The sequence below is a fragment of the Dendropsophus ebraccatus genome, chromosome 7 (genome assembly GCF_027789765.1).
Source record: "Dendropsophus ebraccatus isolate aDenEbr1 chromosome 7, aDenEbr1.pat, whole genome shotgun sequence".
NCBI classification, from domain to species: Eukaryota; Metazoa; Chordata; class Amphibia; order Anura; family Hylidae; genus Dendropsophus; species Dendropsophus ebraccatus.
Window position 1 is genome coordinate 34,547,635 of NC_091460.1, and position 13,897 is coordinate 34,561,531.

The 13,897-nt window shown below is 44.9% G+C and overlaps 1 protein-coding gene across 2 annotated transcripts in view; it reads left to right on the forward strand.

Annotated features, from left to right (window-relative positions):
• Nucleotides 1-13,897, forward strand: part of UVSSA (UV stimulated scaffold protein A) — a 51,954-nt gene that overhangs the window by 19,579 nt on the left and 18,478 nt on the right. For both annotated transcript variants that reach the window (XM_069977273.1, XM_069977274.1), the window contains exon 8: nucleotides 7,322-7,418. In XM_069977273.1, coding sequence (XP_069833374.1) covers nucleotides 7,322-7,418 — 97 coding nt within the window. The remainder of the gene's footprint in view (nucleotides 1-7,321; nucleotides 7,419-13,897) is intronic.

Below are 13,897 nucleotides of genomic sequence, written 5' to 3' on the forward strand. Positions count from 1 at the left end.
GGGCGGAGAAATAATTGAGGTCGCAAAACAAATTAATTGGCAAATGTGTTTAATGGCGGTGACGGCGGGGCCGAGGCCTCGGGTACAGCCTTTGGCTGGGCTTCTGGCCACATCCCCCACCCGTATAGTTAGCTCTATTAGGACAGATTAGATGGGATGTCAACCCCTTCTTATATCGATATCCGAGAAATTTCTGGGGGGGGGGGGGGGGCAGGCATAATAACCACCCCCCCTTCCTGTGCCTGTCAGGTCGCCGCTCTAGGACCCCCGCTGGTGTCCTGGATCATCTTCTCAGTTGACCTCGCGACCTGGCTGATTGACAGCCTGCTCACCCAGTTGGTGACTGGGGCAGAAAGCCACTCCAGTCACTGGCTGAGCGGGCTGTCCATCAGCCAGGAGGGCCATTTCCTTCCCAAGTCGTGACATCATCACAACTCAGGGAGGAAATTCCTTCCAGCGGGGGTCCCAGAGCCGGTAGGGCGGTGCTTCATGGGCACGGGGAGAGTTAAAGGGTTTGGCCGCTTTATAGTAAAATAGGTCAGTGTACAGTATTAGTAAGTACAGTTACTAACAGCAGCTCCCTGTGTACCTCAAAGGTGCTCCTCCATGTCGGCCATTTTATGGACAGGAACACCACAGAGCAGGACAGCCTGGAGGAGGGGAGTCTGATTTTAGCTCTATGAGGTACACAGGGAGCTGCTGTCAGTATATACAGTGAGTACACTTACTAATACTGTACACTGAACTATTTTACTATAAAATGGCCAACCCCTTTAAGTAGTGCTTGGTTATTATGTTCCCCTCTGCCCCTGCCGGCTGACAATTTTTTTTTTTAATCGCTGGACTTCCCCTTTAAATGTGCATTGTATTAAGTGGTTTCAATGATTTTACATCCTTCAAATGGGACGTCAATAGATGACCATGGGGGCTGACTCCATGACCATCACAGAACAGAGGAGTAATTGGAAAATGCATTTTCCTGTAGCCTTTTCATAGTAATACCCAGCTTATCGACTACCTTACGGTATCTAAGGTAGTGCCAAGCACAGCCATGTTTGTGTAGTCTATAGGGAAGGGGCCAAAGAGCCTCAGCAAGAGCATTTCCTTCTTCATTCTGGTGTGGGCCCAGGAAACAATACTTCATTGAGCAAAGACCAGGGAGGTGGGGAGGAGTAATCCATTTTTACTACATCTGTCCATATCTTGTGTATTAAATTGCAGCTCAACTAACTGTAATCCTGGGTAACCCTTTAATGTAATCTCTCCTGGACGTATATGTAGCAGGTTTGTGATTGTCCTCTCATTGGTTATTTGGGGCCTTTTTACACGGGCCGATCAGCGAGATCAGCATTCAGTTGCACAGTCTTTCCAAGGCTTAAAATGGGTACTCCGGAGAAAACAAGTTTCTTTCCAATGAAATGGTGTCAGAAAGTTATATAGCTTTGTAACTTACTACTTTCTCAAGTCTTCCGGTACTTGTCAGCTGCTGTATGTCCTGCAGGAAGTGGTGTATTTATTCCAGGCTGACACAGTGCTCTCTGCTGCCACCTCTGTCCGAGACAAGAACTGAACTGTCCAGAGCAAGAGAGCTTTTTTTTATGGGGATTTGCTGCTGCTCTGGACAGAGGAGGCAGAAGAGAGAGCACTGTGTCAGACTGTGTGGAAAGAATACACCACTTCCTGCAGGACATACAAAAGCTGATTAGTACTGGAAGACTTGAGATTTTTAAATAGAAGTGAACTACAAATCTTTATAATGTTCTGATATCAGTTGATTTACAAACTATTATTTTATCCGGAGTACCCCTTTAATCGCACCGCAGAGAAACGCTGTATCATTCGTGTCACATGTTATCTTTATCGAGTATTCCTGGTTACACTGGAAGATGTTTGGCTGACTAATTATTTAAATGCTCCCACAAAAGATGCGATCAGCCAACACATTTCTCCTTCGTCGGCCGATCGCTGGCCCTTTTCCACTGGCCGATTATCATCAGTTACCGTTCCAGCCTGCCAGTCATCGGCCCGGACCCTTTGTTTACGTCCTTCACCAAAATAAAAACAATGAAGGAGACAGTGATGTGTTGTCTTTCTGGAGTCACTTCCTCTTTGGGGGCACCAGAGGGAAACCCAACACTTGTCACTAGGTTTTCCTATAGATTACTTATGACCTCTGAGAGTCCCAATAGTCACCAAAACTATTAGGCACTATGGCAATATGGCCTGTACCTGTAAATAGCTGGCATCCTACTGTAAGCCAGGACCTTAGCCTCTGATGTTTCCGGTTAGCAGAGGTCAGCGCCAAGGAGCTACTTGTGTATTAAAAAAATCTTGCATAAAATACAAAAGTGCATACAATAAGCATAACGTTCCATTATAATGACCCCCATATTTAAAAGCCTGGCACTATACGTTCTGCATTGTAGAGCCAAACTCACATCTACCTTTTTAGGAAATTAAAAGCCATAAATTGTGTTTAGTGTTTGATATGCGCCTCTGTCAGTGAAAGCTGTAATGCCCCCTAAAACCTTGGGTTGCTTTTCACCTTTCATAAATTCCCGGGGAGATTCTATACAAAAAATAATTTTCAGCTCCGCAGCTCATTGTTATTCAGAGTTGATTGATCGTCGTCATTTACTCAGTGAGGAAGTTAAGTGCTCCTGTCATTTCCAGGAGTATAATTGGGACGTTTCACAGGTCAGCGATAGTGGCAGGGTTTCCCTTTTGATTAGTGTTAGACTGATAACAAAAATTACAGTTTCCTGTGATGGATGGGACCCATAGTGTCTAAATGCAGCGCTCATGCATTGTACCTAAACAAAATGAATTTGCATCTGATTATGTCTTTCCAGAGCACGGGTTATTGGAGACCATGCTTTTTTTTTATATATATATAATGGGAGGATAGAGGACTCAGGGAAAAGTATGTTCTTGTTATCAGTACACAGATTTGCCCCCACCCGTACATGTGACAGGCCCTCTTCTCCATATCACAATTACAGTTAACAGTGGGGTATTGTATCAACAGACAGGAGATGGAATTATTCTCAGGCATACCCTTTCCGATTAAAGCTGGGTGTGTGTATTAGATGTCGGCCGAATGCTTCTTCAGCTGTCTCTCCAAATTCCTTCATCTCTTTTGCCTCTCTTAATTTGCCCCTCACCTCTATCGACTTTTCTGCAAACTCTCGATTTACCCCTAATTGCTCACGACTCCTCCCCACCTCTCTCGATTGCTCCTTTCTCGACTCTCACGATCGCTCCTTCCCCCGACTCTCACGATCGCTCCTTCCCCCGACTCTCACGATCGCTCCTTCCCCCGACTCTCACGATCGCTCCTTCCCCCGACTCTCACGATCGCTCCTTTCCCCGACTCTCACGATCGCTCCTTCCCCCGACTCTCACGATCGCTCCTTTCCCCGACTCTCACGATCGCTCCTTCCCCCGACTCTCACGATCGCTCCTTCCCCCGACTCTCACGATCGCTCCTTCCCCCGACTCTCACGATCGCTCCTTCCCCCGACTCTCACGATCGCTCCTTCCCCCGACTCTCACGATCGCTCCTTCCCCCGACTCTCACGATCGCTCCTTCCCCCGACTCTCACGATCGCTCCTTCCCCCGACTCTCACGATCGCTCCTTCCCCCGACTCTCACGATCGCTCCTTCCCCCGACTCTCACGATCGCTCCTTCCCCCGACTCTCACGATCGCTCCTTCCCCCGACTCTCACGATCGCTCCTTCCCCCGACTCTCACGATCGCTCCTTCCCCCGACTCTCACGATCGCTCCTTCCCCCGACTCTCACGATCGCTCCTTCCCCCGACTCTCACGATCGCTCCTTCCCCCGACTCTCACGATCGCTCCTTCCCCCGACTCTCACGATCGCTCCTTCCCCCGACTCTCACGATCGCTCCTTCCCCCGACTCTCTCTATTACTTGGTTTAGATGATCATGTTTGTGTTTTTGATACAAAGAGTTGGTGTGGAGATGCTTCTGGTGGCAGCTTATCTTTTCTCAGAAAATAAAAGGTTGGCTATTTGAACATATCCGATCCTTCCCTCCCCTGACATCTTAAATCAGCAGCTTGGGTTGTCAATCTAATTCATAGGGCGATATATTCCATCGCTCACGATCGCTCCTTCCCCCGACTCTCACGATCGCTCCTTTCCCCGACTCTCACGATCGCTCACGATCGCTCCTTCCCCCGACTCTCACGATCGCTCCTTCCCCCGACTCTCACGATCGCTCCTTTCCCCGACTCTCACGATCGCTCCTTCCCCCGACTCTCACGATCGCTCCTTCCCCCGACTCTCACGATCGCTCCTTCCCCCGACTCTCACGATCGCTCCTTCCCCCGACTCTCACGATCGCTCCTTCCCCCGACTCTCACGATCGCTCCTTCCCCGACTCTCACGATCGCTCCTTCCCCCGACTCTCACGATCGATCCTAACCCCGACTCTCACGATCGATCCTAACCCCGACTCTCTCTATTACTTGGTTTAGATGATCATGTTTGTGTTTTTGATACAAAGAGTTGGTGTGGAGATGCTTCTGGTGGCAGCTTATCTTTTCTCAGAAAATAAAAGGTTGGCTATTTGAACATATCCGATCCTTCCCTCCCCTGACATCTTAAATCAGCAGCTTGGGTTGTCAATCTAATTCATAGGGCGATATATTCCATCGCTCACGATCGCTCCTTCCCCCGACTCTCACGATCGCTCCTTTCCCCGACTCTCACGATCGCTCACGATCGCTCCTTCCCCCGACTCTCACGATCGATCCTAACCCCGACTCTCACGATCGATCCTAACCCCGACTCTCTCTATTACTTGGTTTAGATGATCATGTTTGTGTTTTTGATACAAAGAGTTGGTGTGGAGATGCTTCTGGTGGCAGCTTATCTTTTCTCAGAAAATAAAAGGTTGGCTATTTGAACATATCCGATCCTTCCCTCCCCTGACATCTTAAATCAGCAGCTTGGGTTGTCAATCTAATTCATAGGGCGATATATTCCATCGCTCACGATCGCTCCTTCCCCCGACTCTCACGATCGCTCCTTTCCCCGACTCTCACGATCGCTCACGATCGCTCCTTCCCCCGACTCTCACGATCGCTCCTTCCCCCGACTCTCACGATCGCTCCTTTCCCCGACTCTCACGATCGCTCCTTCCCCCGACTCTCACGATCGCTCCTTCCCCCGACTCTCACGATCGCTCCTTCCCCCGACTCTCACGATCGCTCCTTCCCCCGACTCTCACGATCGCTCCTTCCCCCGACTCTCACGATCGCTCCTTCCCCGACTCTCACGATCGCTCCTTCCCCCGACTCTCACGATCGATCCTAACCCCGACTCTCACGATCGATCCTAACCCCGACTCTCTCTATTACTTGGTTTAGATGATCATGTTTGTGTTTTTGATACAAAGAGTTGGTGTGGAGATGCTTCTGGTGGCAGCTTATCTTTTCTCAGAAAATAAAAGGTTGGCTATTTGAACATATCCGATCCTTCCCTCCCCTGACATCTTAAATCAGCAGCTTGGGTTGTCAATCTAATTCATAGGGCGATATATTCCATACTTAGGAAAGTCCTCTGACGTACACCTCTAATATTAGGCTCAAACTAGATGTGAATAGAGCCTAAAATAGAGCCTACTTAATAATTAAATGCAAGAGTTATATGGATTAAACATTCAGATGTAGGAACGCTTAGGACCTTGCTAAATATGAAGGTAAAGAGCCAAAATGGGGGGGAAAATTGGCTAAATTATTTTTCGCTAAATGAGTGTTCAGTGATATTTGGCAGTGTACTCTCTTCTCCCCACTGAATGCTTAACCAGTTGTGTGTGGGTGTATTGGGACATAGGAGGAATAGCTGTCTGCTGACCAATATGGAGCTGTAAGGACCATACTAATGGGTTAACAAGCTCCAAGAAAACCATACAAACCAGCCAGGGAAACCATATAGACTTAAGGGAAGTATTCTAAGTGTTTTGATGAGAGTATAGTAATCAAATACTGGGAAGAAGTCTGCGACCATCTTCGAGGACTGGGAGATGGTCTCCCCAGATGATGTTATTACAGGATTTAGCAGTCTGTGAAGACTGATGAGTGATCCTCCTTTATTTTGATGCTATGTTTTGTTTTAGTAAAAAAATGGCGATACTGGTAGAATAGATCACTGAGAGAGGGTGATGTGGGCTAAATAGTTTTGAACTGGGATTTGTGTGCTGTCTTTTTGGTTATTTTTTTTATTATACTTGGTTTATCCTGATTTCCCATCTTTCCGCTCTGACCTGTTGCTGTCTGGAGACAATTCATAGGCTGTAGGCTTTGTGTTAGTGTTTTTTTTCTAAATATATTCTTTAAAGAGATAACCATAACCAGATCCCAACCTAAAAAACGTAGACAGTCGACTGGACACTCTCAGGCCTAATGCGTACATCATATACATCTAGAGTGGCTCTTAATGTGGTGTGAACACATCCCTTTTTCGCCATCTGCCTACAGTTATCTCCCCCTATCTTCCCCATAGGGGAGGAGAGAGGTAAGCCGCCATCGGACAGCTCTGGCACTGGCTTATCCCTCCAAAAACCAAAATTTATTATGCCTCGCTCATATGATGTTGGTGGAGAGTCCCCCATACTCCTTATACTGTCATCCAAACCCACCAGCGATGACATGTCTGGACGAATCCAGTATATGGGTTCCTCTTCATGTTATCATCCATCTTACCGATCACATTTTTCCTTATTCTCTTTCACCCCTCATATCAATCATAGCTGGTTGCTGTTGTCTCTCAAATTGTTCAATGACCCCAATGAGGTGGAGCTTTTCTTCATGTTACCTCCCCTTCTACCAACCTGGAGAGATATCTGCTCTGCTACTATCTTATTTAAGTTTTTATATATACTAAGGAATGGTAAAATGAGTACTTTCACATCTTCACATCACTCCTCTTTACCCAATCTGGACGGCAAAGAATTTGGCCTCTTCAGTTTGGGCTAATATGTGATGTTATACATTTACATGTTTTGTCTCTTCTGTACTAGGAGATTTTCTCAGGTCCTTAGGTGAAGCTTTTTGCTACAACATTATACTCTTGTGTGAGTTTGCATGAAGGTGCCCAGTATTTTTTATAATGCTGGGCACCAGTTGTCTACTTTAACAACAAAAAAAAAATTCTTGTAACAGGAACCATGTTATACATTGTGTCCATCGCTGCTCAATACATCACAGCCATATCATAGAGGGCTAATAAAAGACGAGAAGAAGCCGAATAATCTAAATAGCCCTTTTATGTTTTTATTATTACTCCCTCAGGTGGCAGAAAGCGATGAAGAGGATGATGATTTCGAAGAGGTCCCAGAGAAGGAAGGTTACGAGCCTCGCATTCCGGACCACCTTCGCTCTGAGTACGGTGAGTTTGGCCAGCTGTGAGCAGCTCCATCCCGGCATGTTACTGCAGCAGTAAAGTAAATAAACAGCCATTATGAAGTAATAAAGAGATCATTGTTGTGGGTAATCTCTCCGACTGCCGCGAGGAAGTCATTACAGAGATAGGGAAGCCGCCATTGGCTGCAGACAAACAAATACTTTGTAGGGGAAGTAGCCTCGGAGAGTGCGGCTTTATTTCATCCCGTCATGTAGCCTTGTAGTTTAGAGCCTGCCGCTGTTATGCGGACTACAAAGGAATATTTATAAAAGGATATTTATTTGCCGTGGAAGAAAAATCTACGGCTTCACATGCCGCTCTTGTAAGCGGCTTCCCGGGAGCTCTCGAATTACAGTAAATCTGTTTAATTAAATCCCATTACACGGAGCCATCTGACACCTCCTCGCGCTATACAATTACACTCTATAGGAGGCTTCTGGAGCGCCCGCCGCACAGCTCGCCCCTATAAAGACAGACACATTAGCCATATTTTGCAGGGCCCCCGACGTACCTGTAATGAGATTGCTAAATATTTTAAGCTTAAAGGAATGAGTTAAATAGAGCCTGCCCTGGTATGTTAATGCTTAGTCATAGGAAAACGGAGGGTGGAAAGGCGTGAGACACTGGTGTGTTGGCAATGACTGAGACAGCAGTTTTATAATGGGAGAGGAGCATAGTTACCAAGCATGTCCCATGGATATAAGTAGCTCGTACAGTGTATGCGTATTAGGCCAGCACAATCATACCTAGGGTCTAGCATAGGTTTTCAGTGATTGTTAAAAAAAAAAAGTAGGGATGGTAAATCCAACACTGTAAATCCATAAATCGATTCTAAAACAAAATAAATATATATATATATATATATATATACACACTATATAAATAATATACATACACACACACACACACACATCTGGGGTGGCATTGTTTTTCATTTTAATTCTAATCCTTTTTAACCCCTTTTAATACATCCATAGACCCCCCCATTTATCCAGAAGAGGCCAAAGTGTGTGTGGCCTCTCTTTGGTAAATGGGGGTCTATGGATGTATTGAAAGGTGTTATAAAGAATTAGAATCAGATTTCTTGCAAAAACTGTGCCACCCCTGGTCTGACACAGTGCTCTCTGCTGTCACCTCTGTCCATGTCAGAAACTGTCCAGAGTAGCAGCAAATTTCTCTCCTGCTCTGGACAGTTCCTGACATAGACAGAGGTGGCAGCAGAGAGAACTGTGTCAGACTGGAAAGAATACATCACTTCCTGCAGAACATACAGCAGCTGATAAGTATGGGAATACTTGATATTCTTTAATAAGACGTAAATTACAAATCTATATAACTTTCTGAAATCAGTTGATTTTAAAAGAAAAAGATTTTCGCCAGAGTACCCCTTTAATAAATAAAGGCTTTTATGGATGTGGTGCTGGACTCCATGTGGCTCCCGATGGTCTCCAGGTGAATCCGTTGCACTTTGGAACGATAGCCTCCTATCAACAATTATGGTTACTGCATTTATTGTTAAATTTTTCTCTATTTTGCCATTTCAATGTAAGCTAAAAATATATATATAACACATTCTGCTCATTCAAAAGAGACTCAAATGCAGCCAGAAAGCCAATGTATTTCGCATGGTAACCTTACATTTTTTTGCAAGGTCATAAGCCCGTCCTAGTACTTGACATTGCCGATCTGTTACCTGGGGCCCAGAGATTACATCAGATGAGTGGATTAACTTGATCCCAAGATAAAGGACAGTCAGGAAGGGTTGTGATCTTTGCACACCACAATATTAGACTGTGACAATGTAGTTATCCATTTTCTTATGTACTGAGCTATGGCTGCATGTATGTGTATCGGGGAGGAAACCTGCTGCATGGAGGGGATCACTAATGATCAATGGGAATAAAGCATCTTGTATCCTCATAGTTGGATCCTGCTTCTTACTAGAGTAGTAAGTGACCTGGCAAGATGTCTAAGATTCTTCCTCCTAACTCCACCATTGGAGTCTCTCTGTCCGATCAAATCTTAGTTACCGAAATAGTCACTGACTGTTGTGGGCGTTTTCACACCCCTGTTAGTTTGCACCTTCACTTTCTTGATCGATGGGGTTCCAGGTACAACAGCAAACTCGAAACCTCAGGATAAAGATACCAGCATTGTTGTTCCTTAAAGGAATTTCACCCAAAAAATGTTCTTTCAAATAAACTGGTGCCAGAGATTTGTATTTAAAAAAAAAAATCTCAGGTCTTCCAGTACTTATCAGCTGTTGTATGTCCTGCAGGAAGTGTATTATTTCCAGTCTGACAGTGCTCTCTGCTGCCACCTCTGTCTGTGACAGGATTTGTCCAAAGCAGTAGCAAATCCCCATAGAAAACCACTACTGCTCTCCAGACTGGAAAAATTGCCACCTCTTCAGAACATCAGCAGCTGATAAGTACTGAAAGACTTGAGTTTTTTTTTTTAATAGAAATAAATTACAAATCTCTGGCACCAGTTGATTTGAAAGAAAAAAAAATTTGGTGAACAACCCCTCTAAAGGGGTTATCCAGCGGAAATCTTTTTTGTTTCAAAGCAACTGGTGTCAGAAAGTTTATATAGATTTGTAATTAACTTCTATTAATAAAATCTCAAGTCTTCCCAAACTTATTAGCTGCTGTATGTCCTGCAGGAAATGTTTTATTTTCCGAGACAGGAACTGTCCAGAGCAGTAGCAAATCCTCTTGGAAAACCTCTCCTGCACTGGACAGTTCCTGTCTCGACCAGAGATGTCAGCAGAGAGAACTGTGTCAGACTGAAAAGAAAACACTGCTTCCTGCAGGACATACAGCAGCTAATAAGTATGGAAAGACTGGAGATTTTTTAATAGAATTACAAATCTATATAACTTTCTGACACCAGTTGATTTGAAAAAATATATTTTCGCTGGACAACCCCTTTAATAGTTTTCCCTGCACTGTGCTACAGTACAGACTAGCACTGTCTTTTTTTATTTTTCATTTAAATTTTTTTTGCTCATTTAAAGGGGTATCCAAGCTTAGAAAAACATGGCCACTTTCTTCCTAAACAGCGCCTCTCCTGTCCTCAGTTTGGGTGTGTGTTTGGCAGCTCGGTTTCACTGAAGTACAGTAAATGGAATTGAACTGCAATACCACACACAGCCTGAGGACAGGGGTAGCACTTTTTTTGCACAAAGTTTTTTTTTTTTCCTCTTTCGTACTGGATAACCCTTTTAAGGATGCGACCAGCTGATCATTAGGCCTATTACACAGGGCAGTTCCGGCCTGTATTCTCAGTAATAGGCCTTTTACTCTATGGCATTTACTAAGCTCCGCCAGCTTTTAATATATTCCCATTAGCATACTGGAACCTTGGAAGAAATAATGGAAGGTTTTTTGGAAGGTCCAGCTTCTCTGTGATGTTGGATCACATGACCTCCCTAGGCCTTCTGGGTAATCTGTAAAATTAAAAAGCTGAAAAACTTCCAGGGCAGATGTGTAGAGGAGGTAGAATACAGATGGCTGTGGGAGTAGAGTGAAGCGTCCCATCCATCAGGCTGTCTCTTTCATGAGCTGACTTTATGCCTTTAGATACAATGAGGGAAGCGGGGAAGTGATTATTTCCTCTTTGTAATTAAAGGGGAATAAAACATGATTAAAACAAACAAGTAATTGCATTTTGTAGACACTAGTTTTCCCGTGCACTGATTAAAAATGTTGTTTACACAGTCTGGAACCTAATAGACTCATAAATTCATCACTAGGAATGGACTCCGCAGAAGCCGGCCATGATAGAGGCTTCTCTTTCTAGGTAAGCACTCGGTATTCAGACATAGATCTAGTCGGAATGACTTCAATGGGATCCATCGACAATCAGATGTTCTTCATTGTCTCCAGGATCAAACCATCCACCAGAAATAAGTGGTGGCAGAGGTGGCCGCCATCCTCTAATCTCCCTTCCTTTATTGTAGAGGAATATAGCTAACATACATTATGATCAGAGATCACCTGACCTGTAATAAGGCTAGGAACTCATAAATTATAGCGAGGAACCCTTCATCTTTAAAGGGGTTGTCTGGATTATTAGGGAATTGTATGTTGATACAGTGGCCCCCCCATTATCTGTCAGCTTCAAAGAGCATCTATCCCTGGAGGACTCTGCCTGTCCATGCGTTATCTGGACAGCTCATTGATTTACGTGGAAACTGTAATCCCTAATTTCATAGATCTCTACACCAAACCTTTTGCTTCATTTCTCATGTTCAGTTTAGAGAATACCGTAAGTGACCTAACACACCATGTATGTGCCGAGTACAACCATAGTAATCCCAGAGCTGGGAAGATCATAAAGATGGGTCATAGAGATGAGCGAACCTGGAGCATGCTCGAGTCCATCCGAACCCGAACTTTCGGCATTTGATTAGCGGTGGCTGCTGAAGTTGGATAAAGCCCTAAGGCTATGTAGAAATCATGGATATAGTCATTGGCTGTATCCATGTTTTCCAGACAACCTTAGAGCTTTATCCAACTTCAGCAGCCACTGCTAATCAAATGCTGAACGATCGGGTTTGGATGGACTTGAGCATGCTCGAGGTTCGCTCATCTCTAGTCATAAAGGAACATTATGGTCCTAAACTTTTTTCCTTCAGGACTGAGGCTTTGTTTTTGTTAATGCATTTTGTAGCATTTTTATGTTTTACAGATAATTGTTTCAGGTGGTTGGGTTTATAGGGTGTTTTCTTTGCATTTTATGCAGATTGACTTTTTTTCTTTTTTCAGCTGTAAAAAAGTGAATTCAGTGTAATCCAATAGGCAAATAACTACTGATGTAAAAATCGATATATATATTGAAGTGTAATGTAAGTTGTTTATGCTTGAGAATATCCCTTTAAAAAACTGTGTGAATATAGCCTGAAGATCCCCATACACCTTCAATAACTGACGGTCGAACGGTTGTTCTCCTGGAGTTTACCCCGACTAAAAACGCAGGACACATACCTCCCCCCTCAGCAGCTCTGACACTATAAGGGGCTATCAGCAGGTTAGATTTGTGTAACCTGCTGATCGTTCTCCTTTAAGGGGCCTATTCCATGGAGCGATAATCGGCCAAATCTGTCTTCTCCTGTGCTCCTTCTCGGTCCCGCACGCAGCAGCAGCTTCAGAGCAGCCTGTCTGAGCTGACAGACCGCTCAGCCAATCACTGGCCGGGACCGCCGCAGTCAGTGATTGGCTGAGCGGTCTGTCAGCTCAGGCCGCTACAAAGCTGCTGCTGCGCGCGGGACCGGGAGAAGGACCGCAAGAGAAGACCTGCAGCCTGGATAGGTTAAGTATGATGCTTAAGGGCTGCAAGGACATCGGTAACGATTTCTCTGCAGCCCTCGCTAAACGATTATCAGGCCGTGGAATAGGCCCAGTAACCAAGCGCCGATCTACCAGATCGGCGCTCGTTTACATTGTTGATCGGGCCCCCATTGGCCCGTGGAATAGGGCCCTAAGACTGTCAGAAATCACTACCCCTAAATCCTTCTCTTCTGAAGTCTTTGATACAGAATTGCCGATATGACGCTCAGATTCTGTCAAACTAGAATCAGGTTGCAAACTGCGTATTAGGGGCTCTGACGGCGAATGGAGGAATAAATCGAGGAGAAGGTTAATGAAACTTTTTATAGTCTATTTTAAGTAATCATTAACATAGGTAAAATATGTTTCCTTCTCAGTTGTGTCTATGTCCTAAAAATAGCACATGTCCTTCAACAAAGTGGTAAGTTTTCTTAATAATTACCAAAAAATTACTTTGCTGGCATTAGAGCCCCAAAATTTCATCAGGACTCGTATTTGTTCAGCAGCCCGGACTGTGTATCGACCTCTATGTCCTGGTATCGCTGAGGGTAAACGCCTGGGGTCTGTGTTGAGCGCAGTTGATGCTGTCAGCAGCACAGGCTGAATGTATGGACTATGTTTGACAATGATGTCCAGAGGCTGATAGCATCAACAGCGCTTTGCTCGCACCAATCTGTCTGCCGGCAGGCCTGATAAACAGGGAGTGACATGGAGGGAGGAAGAATCCAAAGCAAAGAGCACATTGTTTCTTTATCTGCACTATAAGAAGAAGCACTGCAACCGCAAAGTGCTTTACCTGTCCCTGCCTTATCACTGCCCTGGTGTGAATAACACCACCTGCCGTACACCACCACCTTATCTGGGTCCCACTCCAGAGCCAAGTGCACTTGTAATCTACTTGATTTAGAACCGCAAAGATGTGTTCTTAAAGGATCCTTCCAGTCCAGTCTATTATCCCAAGACCCACCCCCTCACCTTCTTTATAACTAGTCTACTGGTATCTCTGGTGTAAATGCCCAGCTGGTTTTCCTTTAGCAGGACAATGGCCATGCACAAAAAAACAGAAGATGCCCTTTGTATGAAGCGTTGTAGGTGGGGCACGTCCTGATAAAGTATATGGTTTATGCCCAC